The 24,588-nt window shown below is 36.7% G+C and overlaps 1 protein-coding gene across 2 annotated transcripts in view; it reads right to left on the reverse strand.

The window, feature by feature from the left end:
* Positions 1–24,117, reverse strand: part of Aoah (acyloxyacyl hydrolase) — a 214,424-nt gene extending 190,307 nt beyond the window's left edge. The window contains exon 1 of one of the 2 annotated variants that reach the window (XM_027939630.2): positions 23,703–24,117. In XM_027939630.2, the coding sequence (XP_027795431.2) occupies positions 23,703–23,832 (130 nt within the window). In that variant the 5' untranslated portion in view covers positions 23,833–24,117. The remainder of the gene's footprint in view (positions 1–23,702) is intronic. The other variant, XM_027939631.2, reaches the window with a different exon arrangement.
* Between the last annotated feature and the right edge of the window lie 471 nt (positions 24,118–24,588).

The raw sequence follows: 24,588 nt of genomic DNA on the forward strand, positions 1-24,588 counted from the left end.
CAGCTCATAATGAAACAAGAGCATGAAGGAGACTGGCTGAACCTGCATTGAAATGGCATTATATAGCATTTCATTAGGGAGCTTCAGCATTTGGGAACCAGAGTAGATTTGCAGGATGGTAAATTTAGGCATTTGGAAATAATACCAGGAGAGCTGGTATAGTCACCAAGCAGAGGAGATTCTCCTAGGAAATAAACGTGACATTTAGCCTGTTGCTACTATTATTATAGACACCTTAAAAAGAAGTGGGAAACCATTATTACTCCAGACCTGGTTTGGTACAATTTTCAATCATCCAAAAGACTTTCAACCTGCACCTTCATAGGAAGAACCAAGTGACAAAATAGCCTAAGTGATGTAAGTGACTGAGAAGGAATAGGAGCATTTAGGAGACACCTAGAATAATCCTAGACATATTGTGAAGGTAGGATAAATCTATGTCAAAGGAACAAAGTCAGAGAGTGAATTATATCATATACTATTTTCTTTTTTTTAAATAATTTTTAAAAAATATTTTTCTCTTAGTTGTTGATAGACCTTTATTTTATTTATTTATACGTGATGCTGAGAATCGAACCCAGTGCCTCACACATGCAAGGCAAGTGCGCTACCACTGAGCCACAGTTCCAGCCCATATACTATTTTCTTATGATAACAAGATGATGAAGGAGCAAGCAACAGCAATTACAGGTGTCACGCTGCCCTCATTCGTCTAAGTGATCAGCCTTGGAGACACTGAATATTTGGAGGGATCAGAAGTACCCCACACTGTGTAGTGAGCTCATATGATTTCCACCACCCCCTCAAAAGGCACTTTTCTACCTTCTCCTCCTTTGCTGATGATCATCTGTGAATCAGTCAAGATGCCTTTCCACAGGTGAATGGATAAATAAAATGCAGTATATATACACAATAGCATATTATGCAGCCATAAGGAAGAATGACTTTATGACATTTGCCAGCAAATGGGTGGATCTGGAGACCATCATTCCAAGTAAAATAAGCCAGTCCCCCAAAGCCAAAGGTTGAATGTTTTCACTGATATTTGGAAGCTAACCCACAGTAAGGTGGTGGTGAGGGGAAGAATAGAAGTTCAGTGGGTTAGACAATGGGGAATGGAGGCAAGGGCAGGGGCCTTGAAAGAAAGACAGTGGAATGAATCTGACATAATTTTCCCTTGTACAGATATGAAAACAACCCAATGAATTCCACCATCATGTATATCCATAAGAATGGGATCCTATAGGCAGAATTAGCATAGTCAAAATGTCCATACTACCAAAAGTGTTATACGGATTTAATGCAATTCCTGTAAAAATCCCAATGCCCATTCTTTATAGAACTAGAAAAGGCAGTCATGAAATTCATTTGGAAAAATAAGAGACCCAGAATAGCCAAAGCAGTCCTTAGCAAGAAGAGTGAAGCAGGAGGCATCACAATACCAGACCTTAAACTATACTACAGAGCCATAGTAACAAAAATGGCATGGTATCGGCAACAAAATAGACACATAGACCAATGGTACAGAGTAGAAGACAGAGAGAAAACCCACATAAATACATTTATCTCATACTAGACAAAGGTGTCAAAAACATACATTGGAGAAAAGATAACCTCTTCAACAAATAGTGCTAGGAAAATTGAAAATCCATATGTAGCAAAATGAAATCAAACTTCTATCTCTCACCCTGCACAAAAATCAAATAAAAATGGATCAAAAAGTTGGGCACTAGAAGAAAGACCCTATGCCTAATAGAAAAAAAAAAGTAGGCTCTAATCTTAATAATGTTGGCTTAGAACAAGACTTCCTTAACAAGATTCCTAAAGTGTAAGAAGTAAAATCAAGAATCAATAGATGGGATGGATTCAAATTTAAAAGTTTCTTCTCAGCAAAGGAAATAATCAATAACATGAAGAGAGAGCCTACAGAATGGGAGAAAATTTTTTTACCAGATGGACCTCATACAGAGCACTAATCTCCAGGATGTATAAAGAACTCAAAAACTTAACACCCAAACAACAAATAACCCAACCAATAAATGGGCTAAGGAACTAAACAGACACCTCTCAGAAGAAGGTATACAATTGGTCAATAAATATATGAAAAAATATTCAACATCTCTATCAATTCAAGAAATGCAAATCAAAACTAAGATTTCATCTCACTCCAGTCAGAATGGCAATTATCAAGAATACAAGTTATAAATGTTGAGGATGTGGGGAAAAAAGGTACACTCATACATTGGTGGTAGGAATGCAAATTGGTGCAACCACTATTAAAAGCAGTGTGGAGATTCCTCAGAAAACTTGGAATGGAACCACCATTTGACCCAGTTATCCCACTCCTCAGTTTATACCCAAAGGACTTAAAATCAACACACTACAGTGACGCAGCCACATCAATGTTTATAGCAGTTCAATTCACAATAGCTAAGCTATGGAACCAACCTAGATGACCTTCAACAGATAAATAGATAAAGAAAATGTAGTCTACATATACAAAGGAATATTACTCAGCCTTAAATAAGAATGAAATTTTGGCATTTTCAGGTAAATGGATGGAGTTAGAGAATATCATGCTAAGCAAAATAAGGCAAAACCCCCCAAACCAAAGGCTGATTATTTTCTCTAATAAGTGGATTCTGATCTATAATGGGGGTGGGGCATGGGGAAGAATGAAGAAAATTTGGATTGGGCAGAGGGGAGTGAGAGTAGGGGAGGAGGTGTGGAGGTGGGAAGGATGATGGAATGAGATGGACATTATTACCCTATATACATGTATGACTGCACTACCAGTGTGACTCTGCACTATGTGCAGCCAGAGGAAGGAGAAGTTGTTCTCTATTCGTGTACAATGTGTTAAAACGCATTCACTGTCATGTGTAACTAATTAGAACAAATTTTTAAAAATAATAAAAAATGGGATTCTAACTAGAGTAAGATACATTTCCTGCTTGTATAATTATATCAAAATGGATTCTACTGTCACGTATAACTAAAAAGAACCAATAAATTTTAAAAAATTTCTTAGAGACTACTGAAATATAATGTGTAATATAAATGAAAAAAATGAAAATTACCCTGAATTTTCCTCCTAGAAGGTAAAAACTTATAAGATTTTTGAATACTATCTGATTCTTTATTGATTTTTTTGTACACTTAACAAGTGAATATGTTTCGTCCTGGACAGAAATAGTGTATGTATAAAAATGACTTGGTGGTAGACACTATCATTATTCTGTTGTCTTAATTCAATAAAAACAAGTTCAATATACTAAAAAAGTTTTTTTTTTAAAAAGGGCTGGGGGTGTATCTCAGTGGTAGAGTGCTTGCCTAGCACATGTGAGGCATTGAGTTTGATCCTGAGCACCACATAAAGAAGAAATTAATTAATTAATTAAGGTATCTACAACTGAAAAAAAAAATCCTTCTCAAACCCTATAGTCCTGTTGAAACCTCACTTTCTGTCTCCATTCAGAACTGAGGGCACCTTCTTCTCTCTCGCCCAGTACTGTACAGAGGCATCCCTTGGTATCTAAGGGGAATTGGTTCCAGGACCCCCTGCAGATACCAAAGTCCACAGATGCTCAAGTCCCTTACATAATATAGCATTGTATTATCAGCATATACCCCAGGTATATGCTCTTGTACCCTTTACATCACCTCTACATTACTTCTTCCTCTTTTTGTGTATGTGTGTGTGGTGGGGGGGAGGTGTGTGTGGTGATTGAACCCAGGGCCTTGTACTTGAGAGGCAAGCACTCTACCAACTGAACTATGCCCCCAGCCCCCCTACCTTACTTCTAAGACTTAACACAATGTGAATGCCATGTAAATAGTGTTTTACTATATTGTTTAGGGAATTCAACAAGAAGAAAGTCTCTGTTTTTAATACTGACAACACTTTTTTTCAAATACTTTTGATCCTAAGTTGAATCCACACATGTGGAACCACAGATATGGAGGTTGACTATACTTATCACATTGGACTAGTATTAAATCTTGCTCTGATTTTATCCTTTATGACACCACCTTCCTGGAGCTCAAAATCAGTAGCATTCCCTCCCACTCCAGGTCTACCTCTATGCTTGGTTTAAGAACTGTGCCCACACTTAGTATGTGGATTAGTGGAAGAAAATACTCATGCAAAGAAAGCATGCTCTGTGCTTGTGGAGAATGACACTGTCTCTTCATGGAGACATACATGAAGGAAACCACGTAAGGTTCTGTGTGCAGCTCCAGAAACTCTGACAGTTTCTCTCTTTTCTCCATCTTGTTGGCAAAAGCCTCACATAGATTGCCTGGATGTCAGAGAAGTTTACAACGCTGACTTGAAAAAAAGGAAGCATGAATCCAACCAACACTGTGCTAGGCTTTGATATAATCCCTATCCTTAGGGACCTCACAATCTGCTTCCCAAATTCACACAAACCAGATGGTAGGAACCAGTCAAATGCCTTGTGAAATGTGACTTTGCAGAGACTATGGCAGAGCAGGAGGGAGACAAGGTATTCCCAGGAGAATGCCTTTAATTAGCGACAAATTTCCTTTCTCCTTGGTAAGTAAAATCACACTTCTTACAATGAATGGCATAATAGACAAGATGAGATACAAAAGTTGGATGCCTGCATTCTGTTGGGTGTAGCAGGAATATTGTGTGAGCAGGAGGCATAAAGTAGCCCTTCTTGGAATTTGACCTTGTGAAGTGTGTCCCTTCCAGTGATCATCCTTGCCCTTTTCTGAAAAGTCACCTCCAGCCCACATTTGTGCATGTTTTAATCCATTCCTTAGAAGAATGAGTTGGACTGCTGCAGACTAATCGGCTTCTTTGTACTTAAAGACCCAGATTTTTCTTCTGAGTTTTACTCAGAGAGATACCATCAAAGATTCTATGATTATCGCAGCTCCTGAGTACCACTGGCTAAAATTGGAAAATCATTAGGCAGATAAAAAGGAGCCAAGAAATAAGCCAGCTTTCTCTGAAGACCAGGTGAATCTTACCACTGTCACCACTTTGCCTAGTGAAGAGTTATTATGATCATAAGAACCCTGCCGGGAAGCAGGCAATGGGGTTTGAAATTGTGAGTGCCCTGGTGAATGCTCAGCTCTGATTTGGAGACCACCTCTATCCCTTTCCAGTGGGCTCAACTCCCCCTTCCTGTTGGATTCTTATTTCAGGGTCTGCAGTGAGGTGTCTCTTGAACCCCTCTGCAGCAGGAATGGAGGAATTGACTTTTCTACCGTTCCTAATAAGAAATATCACTGCCCTGACAAGATAACTAATGTTTTCCCTGGGAGAGATGCATGGGCTAATTCCTCCCATTACAGATTATTCTCTAGGTGTTAATAAAAGGCAGGGATCTGCTGAAGTGAGTTTGTCCAAGCTGCTGTTCATTTAAGAAGTGTGGAGAGAGTGAGAGCTATGCATTTCGCTCAGTAGTTACCATCTGAAATCTCACATATGGAAAATCTCTTCTCACCTGGTATCTGAAAATAATAAGCATAATAGAAACAGACACTCCTGAGAGTGTAGGGAAAGAAGCAAACGGGCCTGAATAGAACCACCTGCCACAGGGATCCGCTTCTGGCCACCTACCTCAGGTAGACTGCAGACTGTGCCATGGAATCCTTTTGAAATGAAACAGAACCCTTGAAACTAATTATAATCCTATCTGTGCTGGCTGGAAATGCAGCCAACTGCAGAGAGCCGTCTATCAGATTCCCCATTGGTCCCAGGCCCACGCTTCATTGAAAAGCCTGGAAAACAGCTGCAGTTGTCAGAGCCAGAGTCAGCATGACTACACTTCCGTTTTGACCCCGAGGAGGGGCATAAATAATTCATCACATTGCTAGGGTACGTGCGACAGTTTTTCAAAGTGCTTTTGAATACGGTATTCTCTCATTCAAACTTCACAACAGCTCATGGATGTAGGAATGATTAGTCTCATTTTACAGATCAGTGTGTGGAGGCTCAGCATGGGTAAGTAAGTGCCTTGTCAAGTTTATGTGGCCCATAAGCAGGGGAGCTGGGACTTGAACACAATATTTGGTGGAAACAAAAGGAAACAAGAAAGAAAAGTATGAAAATTACCACCTAAAGTTGTTTATCCTACTGCCGGTCTTGTTTCCCAAAGAGACTAGTTACTAGGCAGTGATGGTGGCATACGTAGCCAGTTTAGATCACATTGTACCTCTGCCTTTTTCTTCTACATCCTTCTATCCGATTCTAGACATGGACAGGGCAAGAGAAGGAAAGAGAATGGAAGGGAGGAAAGAGAAATCTACCTGAGATGCAAAAGACAGTAGAATTAGGGGGTCAGAGAGACCCAGGCTCAAATCCAGTTTCTATTGTTTATAAACTGCATCTCTCTAAATATACATTTTTGGTACCCTCAGAATGGAATAAGAAGGCCCATTTGCATGAGACATTAACATGGTCTGCAAAGTTTTTGCACTTTCTCTCATGAAGAGTGCTATTTCCCAGCTCTTTGAATCTGGCCTTTTGATTTGCTTTGACCAGGAGAACATGCAGGAAGTGATAGTGTGTGAGATCAGAACCCAGTCCTCAAGAGGCTTGGTTGCTCTTCTTTTGCCCTCTGTAACACTGCAACCATGAGCCTGAGCTAGCATGGTTGGAGAGATCCCACGAAGGAAAATCAAGGTGTCCCAGCTAACAGCCTGCCAACTACCAGATTTGTGGCAGATCGTCCATCCCTGCCATTCTATCATCTACCAGCTGGTGCAACTGCAAAAGTGAGCCCAGGGGAAATCAGCTGAAGAATTTTTCAGCTATACCCAGCCCATAGAATCATGAGCTCATAAATGATTGTGTCTAGGTAGGGGTGGCTTGTAATAGTGCCTTGAGGCTGAAGTGATCAGCCCATCAAATGACATTGGTGCCTGGTACAGAGTAGATATGCAATAAATGCTAGTTCCTCTCCCACCCACTGAGGTCACCACAGGGGAGAGACATATTCTCCATAAACACTTTTGAAAACAGAAGCTCAGAAACTCAATTTTGAAAAATGTGTGGTGTTATCAACATAGTTAAACTTTTCTAGGGTTGAATTTTCTTTTATTGCAGATATCTGGTATTTTCTGCTTTATTTGGGTGGATTAGACTCTGTGGCTTAACCTAAACATCACTCGGAATAGGATTTTTAATGAACTGCCAAATTGGCCAAGGACATTGGCAATGCAGAAAGCACTGTATTAATAGGTAATTACTGGTGAAGATGAGGGCTGAAGGCATTGAAAGGCCAGCATAGCCCAAGCAAGGCAGTGAGAAGAAATTAGTAGGCTGTGTTGAGAGACTGAGGAAGACAGTGTAGCTAAGTTAGAAATATATTAAAAATTAATCATAAACAAATGGGAGTTAAGATGCTGTGAGCTATCAATCCTGTTATTTATTCAACAAATACTTCTTAGCATCTACTGTGTGCTCAGAAGCTGAAGGATACAGAGGTGAATAAGAGAAGTCAGAGATTAGTAGAGAAGTCTGATGCCTAAATCAACATTTAGGCAAATGTTAATACAGAGATGATGGATGAATTTAACTTTACCTGGGGTGGGGGGAGAAGAATTCTTGGAGGAGCTGAATCTTAATGGGTGAGAGGACCTCATTCATTAGAAGGAGGCAGGACAGGTCTTCCAGGGACAAAGTCATAACATGTTTTAATACTTGCAAACAGGCAAGAGAAGAGTTGGCCAAGAAACCCTGTAGAATTCAGGGTTTGTGGGAAAGGGAGAGTGAGAGAGGTAGGAGGGGCTGGATCCTCAAGATCCTTGAAGTTCTTAGCATAGTGTTTACGCTCCTTGTTGTAGAGTCTGGAGTTGGTTTTCAAATAATTTGCTCTGTCTTCCCTAAAAGAAATTTGAAAAACTGTTTTCTTCTATGTTTCTTTCACATTTTAATGGATATTAAGAATCATTAATTAATATCAATTTAAGCAGTTGCAAAAGATTTAAGTTTGGGCAGATTATAGATATTGCAATAGATCTGTAAAATTAATCTTCTGTGTATCCAAAGAAATCTAAATGCTATAGTGATTTGTACTTACTGTCATTCATTTAAAAAAAATGTTTGATTGCTATGTTTAGATATGAGGTGACTCCTCAAAACTCACCTACGAGACAATGTAAGAAAGTTTTGAAGCAAAATGATAGGATTATGAGGATCTTAACCTAATCAGTACATTAATCTACTTGAGTGGATTAACTGCGTGGTAACTGAAGGGTGTGGCTGAAGGAGGAAGGTCATTGAGGAAGGGTGCTTTTGTGGTATATATTTTGTCACTGGAGAGTGGAATGCTCTCTCTGCTTTCTGACGGTCAGTGTCCTGAGCTGATTTCCTCTTCCACTATGGGTTTTGCCTCACTTGGGCCCAGATCAATGGAACTGGCCATCTATCAACTGAGAAACCATGGGCCCCAAATAAATTTTTCCATCTCTAAAGAACAATTTACTCAGAGAAAGCTGACTAAAACAATGATCAAAGTCTTAATTTTATCTTGATAATTCTTCATCTTGAATTCTATTTTAATGAAAAGTCTACTTCCTTGAAATCTTCCACCAAATATTTTTATCCCAGTGTAATATATTTTTATGGTTAAAAGTATTTTATTGATTACAATCTTATATCTCTCAACACTAAAAATGTATTAAAAGTTTAAATTAAAAATGTAAATTTCCTACAAATACAATGCTCTTAAAATTTTTTTTTCTGGGTAGAGTTTTCTTTATCAGTAACATTAAGTTACATAAACAAAATATACTGCCAATTTGATAGTCTTATTGAAAGATGCAGGTAACATTTTATTGTAATTATACTTCTTAATGAATTGTTCGGTTCTTTTAAAGTATACCATATCTTTTGAAGATTGTTTTTTCATGCATAGATACTATACTCAACAGCACTTTTGTTCCTATTCTTCATTTTTAAAAATGTAAGTTCTGAGACGGGTGTGGTAGTGCAGGTCTGTGCTCCCAGTGATTCAGGAGGCTGAGGCAGGAGGATTGCAAGTTTAAGGATAGCGTGGGCAACTTAGCGATAGCCTGTCTCAAAATAAAAAATAAAAAGGGGTTGGCATGTAGTTCAGTGATTAAGCACCCCTGGGTTCATGCCACAATACTGCAAAAATAAATAAATAAATACATGCTGAGAAACATGCTTATGTAAATGGATGGGAATGATAGTACTTTTAGTAAAGCAATATCTTTGAATTCTAGTTAAATACCAAAAATTTTAGAGTGATTTATTATTGAAAATTATTTTAAAGCATTTTTTTTATTAAACTCCCTTCAATTTTGTTGAGGGCAAAGTTGACTAAAAGTCAACTCCCTCACAAAAATGTTATCAATGAAGTCTTTTACTTTCTCAATTTTGATAAACATACCCTCATGTTTACTAATTCTTACCTTTTATATGTATTATATGTATTATATGTATTTATATGTATTTATATGTATTACTATTTCACTTATACCCTGTTAAAACTAATATACTAAGAAAAAAAACTTTGAGAGTTGGAATGTTGTTCTTTTACATTCATTTTTGCCTAACACTGTTTTAAATAAAAATTTTTTATCTTTTTTTATTGCTTGGGATGAAACCCAGTGTGCCCTGCATACTAGGCAGATTCTCTACCACTGAGCTATACCTCTAGCCCATAAAATGCTTTTGTCTTAATATATACTGTGTGTGTGTGTTTGTGTGTGTGTGTGTGTGTGTGTGTATGTGAAATGTTGGAGATGAAAATTTAGTTCATTCAAGTTTTGATAAATGTCCTCAGTATGATTCTAATTGCAAACCAGAGCTTCCCATTAAAGAAATTAACCAAATCATATTTTTCTTTGCTCAAAACTGTGACTTTGGTTTTCATTTACTTCAATATTTGCCTTCTAAGATAGAGATAGACAAAGAAGATGGACAGACAGCTGAATAGGAAAATGTATGGTTAGGTGGGTGGGTGAATGGATAGATGATTGGATGATGGATAAATGAATGAATGGATAGATAGGAAGGATAGACAGATAAAGGTTAGGTAGGTAGGTAAGTAGGTAGATTAGTAAGTAGTCAGATGATTTTAGGCTATGCCCAACATTATTCAGTCTTTATTTACAAGCCTTCTTGCTAGCTTAAAATGTTTGTCCCTGCCAGCAAATGCTTACTACTGCCAAAATTCTTATAAATGTTTTGTTGAAAGAAAAATATAGCATTTGTTTTAGGATTGTCTATTTAATGACCCAAAGTTAGAAATAAAATAATAAAACAAGATCCAAAACCCATAAACATATATCTACACAATTCAAAAGGAAATATGTCAACATATGATTATGATCATCTGGATTTTAGGACTATAATTGATTTTACTCTTTAATGATACTATTTTACGCATAGAATTTCTATGAAGACCATGTATCTTTTATGATCAGGAAAAGATAATTCTATTTTAACCAAGCAGTTTCTTATTGACTGAGTGTTTTAATAACTGTCATCTACCTTAATAAGTTTTAGGAAACCATAAAATTATATTTTCTATAAATACCTTCTGTTTTTCAGGGTCTCTGTTAGGTATTTTGCAAACTATTTCTCATTTAACCTTCAAAACACCCTCATGAGGTCAGTACTTCCCATTTTACAGATGAGAAATCTGAGGCCCCAGAGAGGCTAATAAATATACTTAAAGCCTTTCAGATAAGCAAGGGCTGACTAGTGATTCAAATCCAATTTATTTTACCTTGAAATTTATATTCTTAGTGTCACACTGCATATATTAAAACATTGTTGTTTGAAACTGAAAATTATCAATCGTGTTAATTAAATTATCATTGCTATACTAAAGTTCATATAATTTACAGTTATTGCTTCTCAGTTTGTGACTGCTCTTTTCATTTTCTAATGCTGTTTTCTGGAGAGCAAATAATGTTTAAATTTCATAAAGCACAGTTTTTCAACTTTTTTTCTTTTTGGATACTGTTTCTGATGTCATGGCTAAGAAACTGCCCAATCCAATGTCAAAAAGATTTACTTCTAGAGGTTTTATAGTTGTAGCTCTTACATTTACATCTGTGATCTATATTGAATTCATAATTGTGTGTGATTTGAAATAAGGGTCTAAGCTTTTTTTTTTCTGTTTTTCTTTTCTCCTCCTCCTCCTTCTCTTTTTTTGCATATAGATGTCCCATTATCTCAATGTCTATTTTCAAAAGACTACCCTGTCCTCACTAATTATTTTGGAAACTTGAATGAAAATTAACCATAAATGTATTTTTATTTGTGGGCATGCTATGTTGTTCCATGTATCTAAAACTAGACTCACACCATTAATTACAGTGTTTGGGTTAGTGTTGTATCAAGAGTTGTTTTCAAAATCAGGTAGCAGAAGTCCTCCAACAGTGTTCTTCCAAATTGTTCTGACTGTTGTGGCTTCTTTTAATTTCTATATAAATTTTAGGATCAGCTTTCTAATTTCTACCAAATAAAGAAAAAAAAGGACATTAGGATTTTGGTAAAATCCATCCTGGGAGAATTTCATCTTAACACAATCGAGTCTTCTGAGCCATCAACATAATACATCTCTCCATTTCTATAAAGCTTTCTTTAATTTCTCTCAGCAATGTTTTATTGTTCTCATAGTAATTACATTTCTGTCATCAAATTTATTCCTTAGTATCTTCATTATACTGTGAATGGTATTGTTTTCTTAATTTTAATTCTTGAAAGCTTGTTGCTTGTATAAACAAATATGATTAATTTTTATGTTATTTGAATGTATTTCATGTGTTAAAATATTTTTGTATATGCTACAATTTGAATTTTCATGTAATCCCTAAATTCATGTTTTCATGGTATTTTTTAGGTGGAACCCTCAGAAGATTATTAATATTAGCCGAGATCATGAGGTTGGGGCTTCCATGATGGGATTAGTAACTGTGGGCTTTTTTTTTTTTTTTTTTTTTGGTATGGGGGATTAAACTCTGAACGCAGGGGCTCTTAACCACTAAGCCACTTCCCCAGCCCTTTCTTAATATTTTATTTATAGACAGAGGTCTCGCCGAGTTGCTTAGAATCTCGATAAATTGCTGAGGCTGGCTTTGAACTCAGGATCCTCTTGCCTCAGCCTCCTGAGCTGCTAGGATTACAGGCATGCCACTATGCCCAGCTGGGATTAGTAACTTTAATGAAAAGAGGAAGAGAGATTTAAGATAGCATGGTTGCTCTCTCACCAGGGGAAGTCCAATACCACATTATGATGCAGTAAGAAGGCCCATTTCAAATGCTGGCGCCACAATCTTGTACTTCCCGGCTTCTAGTACCATGAGCCAAATAAACCTAGACTCCTTATAAATTAACCTTTCTCAGACATTTAGTTATATAAATAGAAGAGACTGACTATATTAATTTTGAAACTGAAAACTTGTTAAACTCCTTTGTTCTAGTAGTTTATTTTTGCACATACCTAAGGAATTTCTATGTTTAGAATCATATTGTCTGAAAATAAAGTTTTATTTATTTCTTGCCAATCTGCATGCCTTTGTTATTTCCCTTTCTTTAGTTAACCAGATGTAATATTTCTCCAATACAATGCTTACTAGAAGTAGTGAGGCTGGACCTTCTTTCTTTCTTTTGATCTTAGGAAGAAAACATTACTAAGTCATTCATTTTAAAGTATGAGGTTAGTGATAAGGTTTTCATTGATGTCTTTTACCAGGTTGAGAAAGTCCCCCTTTCTTTCATAACATGTTGAGAGACTAACATGACTGGGTGAAGGCTTTTGTTGAGTAATTTTCCAATTTCTATTGGGATGAAAATGTAGTTATGGCCTCTATTCTACTAATTTGGTGTATTTCATTATTGATTCTCAGATATTTAAGGAATCTTGCATTTCTGGTATTAAACCCTACTAGGGTCATAGTGTATTATGAATTTTCTATGTTGCTGAATTAATTGTTTAATATTTTATTAAGGATTTTGCATCTGTGTTTATAAAAATATTGTTGTTAATTTTTTTCTTATAATGCTTCTGGATTTGGCTCTAAGGTAAAACATAACATGTAGTGGGATAAAATTTACGAAAGAAAATTGATTGGATTTGAATTATTTCTACTCTAAGTAATTTACTAGTGAAGTTTTCTAGGCTTAGTATTTTCGTATTGGTTGAATAGTGTCTCCAGAAACACGTCCTTCCTAGAATTTCATAATGTGCCTTATTTGGAAATAGTATCTTCATAGATGTAATTAATTAATATGAGGCCATACTACCATGGCGTGGGTCTGTAATCCAAGGTGATCAGTGTTCATATAAGAGCACACACGGAGGAGAAGGCGGTGTGAAGACACACAGAGGAAGATGGCTATGTGACACTGAAGGTCAGAATTGGAGTTTCACAACTATAAGCCATGGAAAGTGAAGGATGGCTGGTAGCCCTGAAAGCCAGGAGAAAGAACTTGACATCTAATTTAAGACTTCTGGTCTCCACAACTGAAAGAATAAATTCCTGTGGTTTTTGAGCCACCTAATTTGTGGCAGCCCTAGGTAGCTAATACAGTTTCTAAATATTAATTCAATTTCTTTACTTGATATAGGTCTTTTCAGGTTTTCTATTTCCTCTTGAGTCATTTTTGGATACTTGTACTCCATTAAGAAGTTGTCCATTTATCTAAATTCTCTACTTTCTTGAAACAAAATTGTTCATAATATTCTGTTACAATTGTTTTAATTTCTTTTGGGGTACAGTGATGTTTCCTGTTGTTTCACTCTTGATTTTGATGACTGTTTTTTTTTTTTTCCTTTTTTTCTAATGGTTGGTATATTTAATAGTTTATCCATTTTATTGATCTTCTCAACCATATTTTGGTTTTGTCAATTTTCTTTAGTGTAATTCTGTTTTTAAAATTAATTTCTGCCATGATCTTTAATTATTTCCTTTCTTCTACTTAATTTGGGTTTGAATTATTTCTCTTTTTCTGCATTTTGGAAGGGAAAATTTTGCTCATTGTCTTTATATCTTTATTTCAATGTAAGTGTTTAAAGTGTTACATTTTTCTTTTCATACTCTACCTGCATTCCACAGACTTTAATAGGTTCTGCTTTTATTTACACTTAGGCCAACTATTTTCTAATTTCTCTGTGACTCCTCTTCCTTTTTGTTCTTAAAAAAAAGCATGTTAAATTACTTTTATGTACTTTAGCATTCCCAACATTTTCCTATTATTGACTCTCTCTCTCTTTTTTTTTTGTACCAGGGATTGAACCCAGGGGTACTTAACCACCAAGCTACATCCCCAGCTCTTTTTTTTTATATATATTTTATTAGAGACAGAGTTTTGCTGAGTTGCTTAGGGCCTCACTAAGTTTCTGAGGCTGGGTTTGAACTTGGAATCCTTCAGGCTCAGCCTCCTGAGTCATTGGGATTACAGGGATGTGCCACTGTGCCCAGCTCCTATTATTGACTTTTAATTTGAGAAGTATTTGTCTGATTCCAGTCTTTTAAAATGGTTTGATACTTGCCTTATTGCATAGTACATGGGCTATTATGTAGAATGTTCCACAAGTTCTTTAAAATAGTGTTTATTTTGTTATTAATGGATAGAGTGTTCAATAGATTATTAGCTAGGTCAAATTAGTTGTTTGCATTGTTTAGAACTTTATATCCTTTTTTGTCTAGTCGTATCAATTACAAAGAAAGGAGTATTAAACATTTCAATTGCATTGTTGAATTTTCTATTTTTCTTTTCATTTGTCAGTATTTTGTCCCCTATATTTTGAGGCTCTATTATTAAGTTTGTATACAAAATTAACATTAATGATCATTATAATATTAATATCTAATGTAATAATTCTTAATTTTTTAATTGACAGAGTGACTGCTTTATTATTATAAAGTATACCTCTTTGTCTTCAGGATTATTCAGTATCGTATGAGTATATTTTGTCTGATTGTGATATATTTCACTCAATTCTCTTACTGCTATTTCTATAGCATATATCTTTACATCTTTTAATTTTCAATCATTTGTGTCCTTTTTTTTTTTTTTTTTGGTGTTAGGCATCAAACCTAGAGCCTCATGCATGTTAGGCAAGAGCTCCACTACTGAGCCACATCCCCAGCCCCATTTGTATCTTTAACTCTAATATGTATCTCTAGTAGCCAGAATATAGGTGGATGTTGCTTTTTTGAAACTCCATTTGATTAGCTTGTCTTTTGATTGGAGTGTGTAATCCATTCACATAAAATGTTATAGGACAAAGAAGTGGGAGAGGGCAGGGGGTTAGCAAGGATGGTGGAATATGATGGACATCATTATCCAAAGTACATGTATGAAGACACGTACCAGAGATATGAAAAATTGTTCTCTATATGTGCAATATGAATTGTAATGCATTCTGCTGTCATTTATTTAAATAAATCAATAAAAAATTTAAAAATGCCATTTTAGATTGTTCAATATACATTGGCCTTTAACCTTTAGCAATGTTAAACCTTATGTTTTCTCCCTTCTTCTGTATTTATTGCTTCCTTTTGTGAGAAACAAGGTTTTAACTTACTATTTTTTCCTCTGATTATCGGTATTTTTCAGTTGTGCTGAGGTTACAATGTACAACTTCAACTTGTCAAAATCTATTTCAGTTTAATACAAATTTAATAATAGCAAAACATCACAATCTTGCTCAAATATTGTTCCACTTCTTCATCTCTCCTTTGGGTTGTTTTTTTCTTACATTTTATACCTACGTGTGCTGTAAACCAAATAACACAGTATTATAATTATTTCTTTGAAGACATTTTCATTTTTTTAAAAAAATTAAGTATGTATGTGTAAATATATATTCTTTTACATTTTCATGCATATATACGATTTACAGTGCTTTTCAGTCCTTCTTATGGATCTAAGTTACCATGTAGTATATTTATTTTCTTTTTCTCTGAAGAACTTCTATAATTTTTTTTTATATAGCAAGTTTGTCAGCAATGAATCTTCTCGGTTTTATTTTCCCATTCTTCTTCATTTTTAAAATGATAGTTTAATTTGATAATCCTTTGATAATCCCTTTCCTCCTTCTCAGCTCTTTAAACATGTCTTTCCACTACCTTCTGGTCCCCAGAGTTCTGATGAGAGGTCAGCTGTTTGTCAAACATTTCTGTTGCTGCATTCAAGATTTTCATGTTGCATTTGGTTTTCAGAAGCTTGAATATGAGGTATTGAGACTCATTCCTTTGTGTTTATATAGTTTGGATTTTGTCAAGTTTGTCTTCACCTTCCCCTTTGTTTCTTTTGTCTCCTCCTGGAATATCCATTTCACTAATGTTGAGTTACTGAACACTGTGCTATGTGTTTCTGAGGCTCTGCTTATTTTCCGTCAAGCTCAATTTTTCACTATTCTTGTTTTGGATAATTTCTGTTGAACTATTTTCAAGTTCACTGATTCTTTGTTCTGTGAGCTCAAATCTTCTGTTGAGCTTCTTGAGTGAATTGTTCATTGTTATTATGGTTTCTCAAGTCTGGAATTTCTATTTAGCTCTGATTATTACCTTATATCATGGTTGAAATTCTCTATGCTTGCTCAAAATTGTCATAATATTTTCCTTTAAATCTTTTACTATGGTTTTCTTTAGTTCTTTGGATGTATCCATATCAGTACTTTGAAGTTTTGCTAGATTGATTTAGATTCAATTTTTATTGATTGTTTTCTCCCCTAAGTATGTGTCTCTATTTACTGTTTTGTTGCATGTCTAGGAAGTTTTTTTTTTTTAAATAGCAAACTGGATAGCTTAAGTAATCTATTTAGTAACTCTATATCCTGTTTTATTTTTCTGATGGTTGTTAGTCCTTCTTTTCTAGTAATTTTCCTGCTTTCAGCCATAGATCTGTTTTCTCCAGAGCATAAAGCCTCTGCTATCTGCTCATTTTTTATTTTGGTGTTGTAAGGTTCATACCTGTGTCTGTGTAGCTTAGAGCCACTAAGCCATTTGGCTGTGCTGAAGCACTTCAAACTCATAACCCCCTCCTCTATCCATCCATCCAAGTGTGGGTTAAAGAGCACATTCAAAGTTGCCTCCATTTTCCAAGTCTCCCTTGGCTTTTACCTTCAGGTCTGCCCCACCTGTTTATAAACAAAAGGTATGGTGTTGTAGCAACTTGTTTTTCTTTCCACATTCACACAGTGTGAAGTCCATGAGGAAAAACTTGCATATGTAAAAAGAACAAGAAGAACAACAGTAAAATATGAGCCAAAACAGGAAACTTACTCAGTCTGCAACTTACTCTTCATCTGTGAATCTCCATTATGTATTCATGTCTATTCATGTTTATTTGGTGAATCACTTTGGGACTTAGCTACATAAATTCTCTTGCAATATTATCACAGTGTTTAATTTGATGGCTCTTTTCCCTTTTCTGAGCATTTCTATGCATGGTAGAAAAAATTATGAGATTTCTGCCTCCTGATATCCATGTCTCAGTGAGGGTGGGACCCATGACTATGATTGGTTATCACTTCCATAATTCGATTCCATTATATAAAAATGACTAAAGGAATTTTTCATATGTAATTAAGGATTCTAATCAATTTACTTTGAGTTCATCAGGATTTTCCTGTGTGGGCCTCACACAATTGGGAAAGTTTGTTCTCTCTGGTGTTGGATAAGAAAGAAACAGTGAACTATTTCTTGAGTTGCTAATTTCCTGTGCAAAGAGGCAGCCTCTACTCATGGGACCTCAGTCCTGTGGCTGGAAGGAGCTAGATTCTGCCAACAACCTGTGAACTTGCAAGAGGACCAGAGTCTTAAATCAGTTGTAGCCCCAGCCAACCTTGCAAAATCCTGAACAGAGAACCCCATGATGTTATGGCCAGTCATCTGATCTGCAGAAATTGGGAGATAATAAATTTGTGTTGATTGAAGTTGATAAGCGTGTGGTAATTTGTTATATAACAATGCCAAACTAAGACACTATGAAATCTATTTATAAAGGAATCTTCTCTGAATTTGTATTTACACAAGATGTAGATTGGCATGTAATCATTCAGTTACTCAGAACTCTTTAATTTGCAATAGATTTAATTTTGGGACTTCTAGAACAAAATTTCTATACATTTCTGTCCTGATTTCCAAAAGAATAGATAATCATAACCCCTTTGAGTACTTCAGGATGGACCCAGCACAGTTCTCAGACTACCATGTGTATTTACTTGTTCAGACCTTCACATCACCATGTGTCATTCTCAATTTGCAGATTAGGGAAAGTAGGTGCAGATAAAGTTATGTCCCCAATATAAATAGGACAGCAAAGCCAGGGTTCAAACCCAGGCCATCTGACTCTAAAAAGAGCCCAAGTTTTATCGCTCTTAAACTTCATGCCTTCCTATTGCTTCCACAGCAAACTATGGAAAATTCAAAAAAGCACTGAAAAGAAAATAAAAATCACCAGTAACGTTGCCATTCAGAGTTAATCATATCATCCCTGTAAACAAACGTTTGAGTGTTCATTCTAGCTAAGAAGATAGTTATACAGATACCGAGATGGCATATTATAACTTAATAGGTCTTTTACTCTGCTTAACACTCTGTACTTTTCTCTTGTTTTCTTTCCCACAGTACAGAACATTTACAGAAAGAAAAGAATCATTTACTTTCTTCATGAAGAACAGCATGCTGTCTTCCTGGATGCTTCTGATTTTGCCCAGTCACAGACCTTCTCACCTCTGCAGTGTTTTTGTGGTCTTTCTTTTCAGGGTTTTGGCCCCAAGACAATCAAGGAAAAAAAACCCAAGCAGATGGAGTGTGATAACTTCAGATGATCGGGAAAGTACCACTTGTGCTAAGGTTGGAGTTAAATTCAAGGATAATTTAAAAGTAAACATAGAAGATTGTAGAGAAGAGAGTGTGTAAGGAAACTGTCAAAGTGAAGAGCAAGTGTAGAGGTTGCAGACAGGCAATCAGGTGATCTGTCTGGACCTCGAGGATCTACCTATAAGGCCATAGAGGGTGGAGGTGAGTGGACCGGTCAACACTGTTGGAGGAGACTATCCAGATTTCTCTACTGAGAGGAGTCCAGCAGCCATAATGCCTCATATATGACTGTAGGAGCTGAGGGGGTGGGGACAGAGCCCTCCCCAAAGACCAAGAACTGTGAATGTCAGGGTGATGCTCTGCTCTGTCTCAGGAGAGAGGTCCACCCTCAGAGGAGGGGAGGAAGAGAACCTGAGTTATCCAGAGGAAAATACACTTAAACACATAAATGGCAAGATGAAATGTTTTCTACTATCACAGAAACAGTGTCTTATGAACAAGTGTTCACTTACAGAAAATAGAGAAAGCGAAATTTCTATCTAAATTGTGATCATAAATTTGCACCCTTCTGTGCTGGGTCTGTTTAAATCTTTCCTATTTTTAGCAGAGACACTGTCTTTTTTCACTTGCATGTGCTTGAAACTATAGACCACCTTTTTCTCTTTATCACTCAAGCCCTAGAGTCATTTCTGACTACTCTGTGTGGGATACGTGGCTGGAGAGAGGTATAACCTGACTGTAAAGACATTTTATATATTTAACATAAAAGGAATCGGGGGGGGGGGATGTGTTTTTAACCCTTTAAAAAAATTCCCAAGCATTTTAAAATATCCCAAACTGGATGGATTAATTTAAATGCCAATGACCGAGAAACCATAAGGATTAACTTCCCATAAATCATCCATGTAAAGAAAATAATGCTTTACAAAAGTGAACTTGCCTTATTGATTCCATGACATTTGAAAAATGGCAGAAAGGCAAAACCCGCCCAAGCACTGTTGAATCAGCACTTGTTTAGTGACCAAATGGGATGACTAGTTTGTTGCTTATAAAAAGAGGAGACTGGGGAACTGGGATTTCCAAAGCTTAGTTCTGATGTTGGCATATATTCAAGACCATGTCCTCAGGTTTGCTGGTTGGTTCCCCACTGCAAATCTTCTCTGGGACTGGAGCTGGGATTGGTTATTTGTCATGGGATGTTGACTCAATATCCTGGTAACTTTTGTGGTGGTTCTTTTAGAGAATCTCTTCAGTCACACCCTCTCAACCCATTTTGAGGAGCCATATATGTCCCTTGAGCTCTTCTCACTCCCATCTACCTCTTATTCAGTGATATGAACACTTCTCCCAGATTCTCTCTGCTGGGAAGTTAGAATTGACAAGAGAAGGTGGGCCGGCTCTGTGAGGGCTGTGCCATCACATGCAAACTCAGAACTGTGGGAATGAATTGGCATGAAAGTGTGGATAGTAATAAAAACAGCTCATCTGCAGGACAGAGAGGAGCCAGTGCTGATAGTCTGGGAGTAAGAACTCCCTGGATTCTTGGTAGTCATCATTTTTTGGCTCCTGGCTTGATATTTAGGTCTAACTATTTTTGACTTCAAACTTTCTTTCTCACATTCTCAGTAAAAAAGTTTTCTCCTTTTATTTGTTTATTTTTATGTTTTATGTGATGGGGATGGAATCCAGGGTCTCATGCATGCTAAACACACACTCTACTATGGAGCTTCATTTCCAAACCCCATTTGATTCTTCTTATTTGCAAGCCTAGGTATTACACTCCTGTTTGCCAAAATGGTGGTTAGGGATTCAATGTCTGGGAAATAAGATTAAAAAAATGGATGTAAGAGGAAAAAATAATAGCAACCACCATTTAAAAAATGAGTCTTATGGGCTGGGGATATAGCTCAGTTGGTAGAATGCTTGCCTCACATGCACAAGGCCCTGGGTTCAATCCCCAGCACCACAGACAAACAAACAAATGATTCTTAGATATAACATCAAAAGCACAAGAGAAGAAAAAACTAAATAGGACATCATCAAAATTATAAAAGTTTGTTCTTGAAAGGCTCTTATCATGAAAGAGGAGTTAATTCACAGAACGGAAGGAAATATTTACAAGTTGTATACTTGATAAAGGACTTATGCCTGGAATATATAAAGAACCTCACAATTCAATAACAAAAAGACAACCCAATTAAAAAATGGACAAAAGTCGACATTTCTTCAGAGAAAATATGCAAGTTGCCTGTAAGCATATGAAAAGATGTTCAATATCATTATCATCTGGGAAGCACAAAGCAAAATCACAATGAGGTCCTATTCCACTAGCCACTAGCATAGCTCTAAGCAAAAAAAGATGGTTAATCATGAATATGAAGAAATTACTACATTCATAGATAGCTGGGAAAATGTAAATTGGTACCACTACTCTAGAAAATAATTTGTCAGCTCCTCAAAATGTTTAATATGGAGTTTTCATATGTCTTAGAAAGTCTGCTTAGGATTTATTTGAGTGATACGTGGAGAAAGTAATAACTGGCATTGTTTTGGGGCAATGAAATGTTCTGGAATTAGATCTTGATAATCAATGCACAACACATGAATATGCTAAAAACTACTTTATTTTTAAACTTTAAAATAGTGAACTTTATGGTGTGTGTCAGGCCTCTCTCTCTTTCTTCTCCATCCAAGAACAGTCCTTGAAAAGTTCCCCTGAACACAAATTTGAGTGAAGTTCCCCATGGAACCAACTTCAATCACTGAGACACCAGTTTGGACTATTTTTAGAACCTGGCTTAGTGCATAGTCAGTACTCAGTAAATGTTAACCACTTGAATGGACTTCTCTCAACCCACCTTTATCACCCAAAGTCACCAAAGTAAGTCACCCAAGCAGAATTAGCCTGAAATTGTGAGTTGTGGGAGAAATGGAATGGCAGACATGCCAGTTTCTAGATCCAAACCTTGAGAGACTGGTGGCTTCTAGTTCCTGTCCTTTGCAATGCTTTCTCTGGGATCCTTGAGCTACACTGGCACTGCCATGGGTAGGCACTCTGATGTCCATTCCCCAATGAACCAACCTTCTAGCCATATCCCATCCCCAAGGTGCCAAAATATAAATGAAGCTGTTTTGTGGAGTCCCAAACCCATGGATCTGCCATATGAATTCCACCTAGTCACCTTGGTCACCCATGCATGGAGCATAAGAATCACCAGCCAGACTCCGAACAAATTCCTGACTCACAAAAACATAAACAAAATGGTTATTATTTTAATTTGTTAGGCACCAGAAGAAGAGCAAAACAACCCATCCTGGAATGCCCTCAACACCTCCTGCCAACTCTCTGTGGCCTCATTAGGAATGAAGCAGGGGAAGGAATAAGTATTTCATGTCCATTTTGCCAAGATGGAGACCAGAGGAGCTCAGGTAGATAACTAGACTAAATCCAAAGATTGAATTAGCAACCAGCCTGGATGTAGAACTGATTTTACTTGAGCCTTTTTCAAGAATATTTCCATTTGATAGGCTTTAAGGTTTGACTTAGAGCAAATAGAATGTTAGTAAATAACGACTTAAGAAGAAGAAATCCTGAGGGAGGATGATCTCCCAGGCGTGGTTCCAAGAGGCCTTAGACGTCTGCTTCTAGGTTTCTGGAAAATAGATTCCCAGGGATTTTGGATCTTTGGGTTTTAATTTAAAGATTTTAGAAGTAGAGGTGTTCCCTAACAACTATAATTATCAGAGATCTTGAGTTTTGGAAAAGCAGGATTAATTCAGCTATTTTCCTATACAGTTTCCAGAGGGAATTCATGAGTGTCAGAATCTGCATCCCTATTTTCCATCTGTAGCAAGAGTAAGGCCACCATACTTATGCCCAGACTTCTTTTTCTGAATTTTCAAGCCAAAATTTTATATATATATATATATATATATATATATTTTTTTTTTTTTTTTTTTTGGTGGTGGTACTGGGGATTGAACCCAAGTCCTTGTGAACGTGAAGCAATTACTCTACCAACTGAGCTCTATCCTCAGTCTCAGGATTCTATTTTAATATTAGCTTACTGAATAACTACTACTCAGTTCTGAACCTTTGGTGGCTCCATGTACTGTTTCATCTAAACTTCCACCATTGTTATGGAGGCCCCAGGTAAAATATATATATCAAAAGTCTGACCCTACCTCCAACTCTCTTACAAAATAAACCAAAAATCCCAAATCAAAACAAATTTTTTTTCTAAAAAAAACTAGGAAATAAAACCTTCAGTAAAATGAATCAAAAAGTCAGATGCTAATCTCATTTGAAGTGTTCATTTGACCACCAAGTCTGGATTCCCTGAGAGACTGAAGGAAGCTAAGATAGTTGAGTCTTTAATGTGTACAAATATAAAAATTTTACATGAACATTTCAAATCTCACAGTATTCCCAAATCCCCATGATATAGGTATTATTATCTCTGTTTCAATGATAAAGACACAGAGGCATGGGGAGGGTTAAGTAACTTACTCAAGATTTCACAGTCATTAAGGAATAGGCAAGGAGAAGAGAAGGTGGGCAGAAAAACTAACTCAGATGTCTTAGGTCAATGCGCATGAAAAAGAGTAAGAATGTCAGGCTATTACAGTTGTGTAACCAAGAGAAAAAAAATCCAATCACAAACAAAGCAGAAGACTTTAATGACTAATTCAAATCAGCAACTATATTATCACACTTCTTTGCACATAGAGGCATATAGTGTGAATGCTTATCCTTAGACTCAATATTTGTCTATGTCTGTGAGGTTTTCAGTGACTTATTTTGAATCTCACATGTATTATGTCATTAAACAAGAAAGACCTTTGCAAGAAAAGCATTATAAACCATTGATTTGTTCACATAAAAAATATAAAAAGTATTTACATACCTACACAGGTGTGGCCATTGGAGTGACTGGTGCTGTGCTGGTCAATATAGGACACTGCAGAGGCCCAGGAGTGAAGGGACAGGAGAAGGAGCAGCGGAGCTGCTAGGAGGGCTTTCCAGGGGGAGTTCATCTCCAAGCTGTGCACTCTGAGTGACCACTTGGCTGCAGAGGCTGCTGATTAGTGGATGCTGAAGCTCAGTCTGCAGAATCAGTCTTTCTCTCCTCCTCTTGTTCTCTCTACTTTGCTCTCCCAACATACACATACACACTTTTCAGAGTGTAATGCAAACAAAAAGCATGCACAAACACTCACAGGTCCCCAACTTGCTATTTCAAGAGGCTGAGAAAGCCACGTGGACCTGGGGCTGGGGAGAGTTGAAAGGAGTCCTTGGTTTGCAGTTCCTCTTAGCTGAATGCAGCAGGAAAAGGGAAAACCGAAGTTGCACAGTATAGGCAACAGCACTTCCGTACTCCCTAGCTGCAGTGGGTGACCTTAAACCACAGGAGCCTTGAGCCTGTCAGAGTCCTTCTGTTGAGTTGGCTGGGAGGCCCTTCCCCTTTCATTCTTGCAAAACAAAACAAAAGTAAAACCAATCATGAAGATGAAAAATGCTACACAACAAACATACAACTCTTCAGCAATTTATGATCGGCAGTGCCCACAGAGTGTGGAAATTATAATTTGTTATATCCGAAGCTTAGCTGTGCTTTAAATGGCTTTATGTGGTGAGGCTGGGCTCCTTCTTTTGTTTTTAAAGGATATTCTGATCAAGTAGTCACTGTCCTCTAAAGAAGTTGAAGATTATTCCTTGAAGGATCAAATTTTCTCAAGGTCTTTCATCTGGTGTGCAGAAAATGATGGGCAGCCAGTCAGCAGGACTGGATT

The sequence above is a fragment of the Marmota flaviventris genome, chromosome 1, assembly GCF_047511675.1.
Source record: "Marmota flaviventris isolate mMarFla1 chromosome 1, mMarFla1.hap1, whole genome shotgun sequence".
NCBI classification, from domain to species: domain Eukaryota; kingdom Metazoa; phylum Chordata; class Mammalia; order Rodentia; family Sciuridae; genus Marmota; species Marmota flaviventris.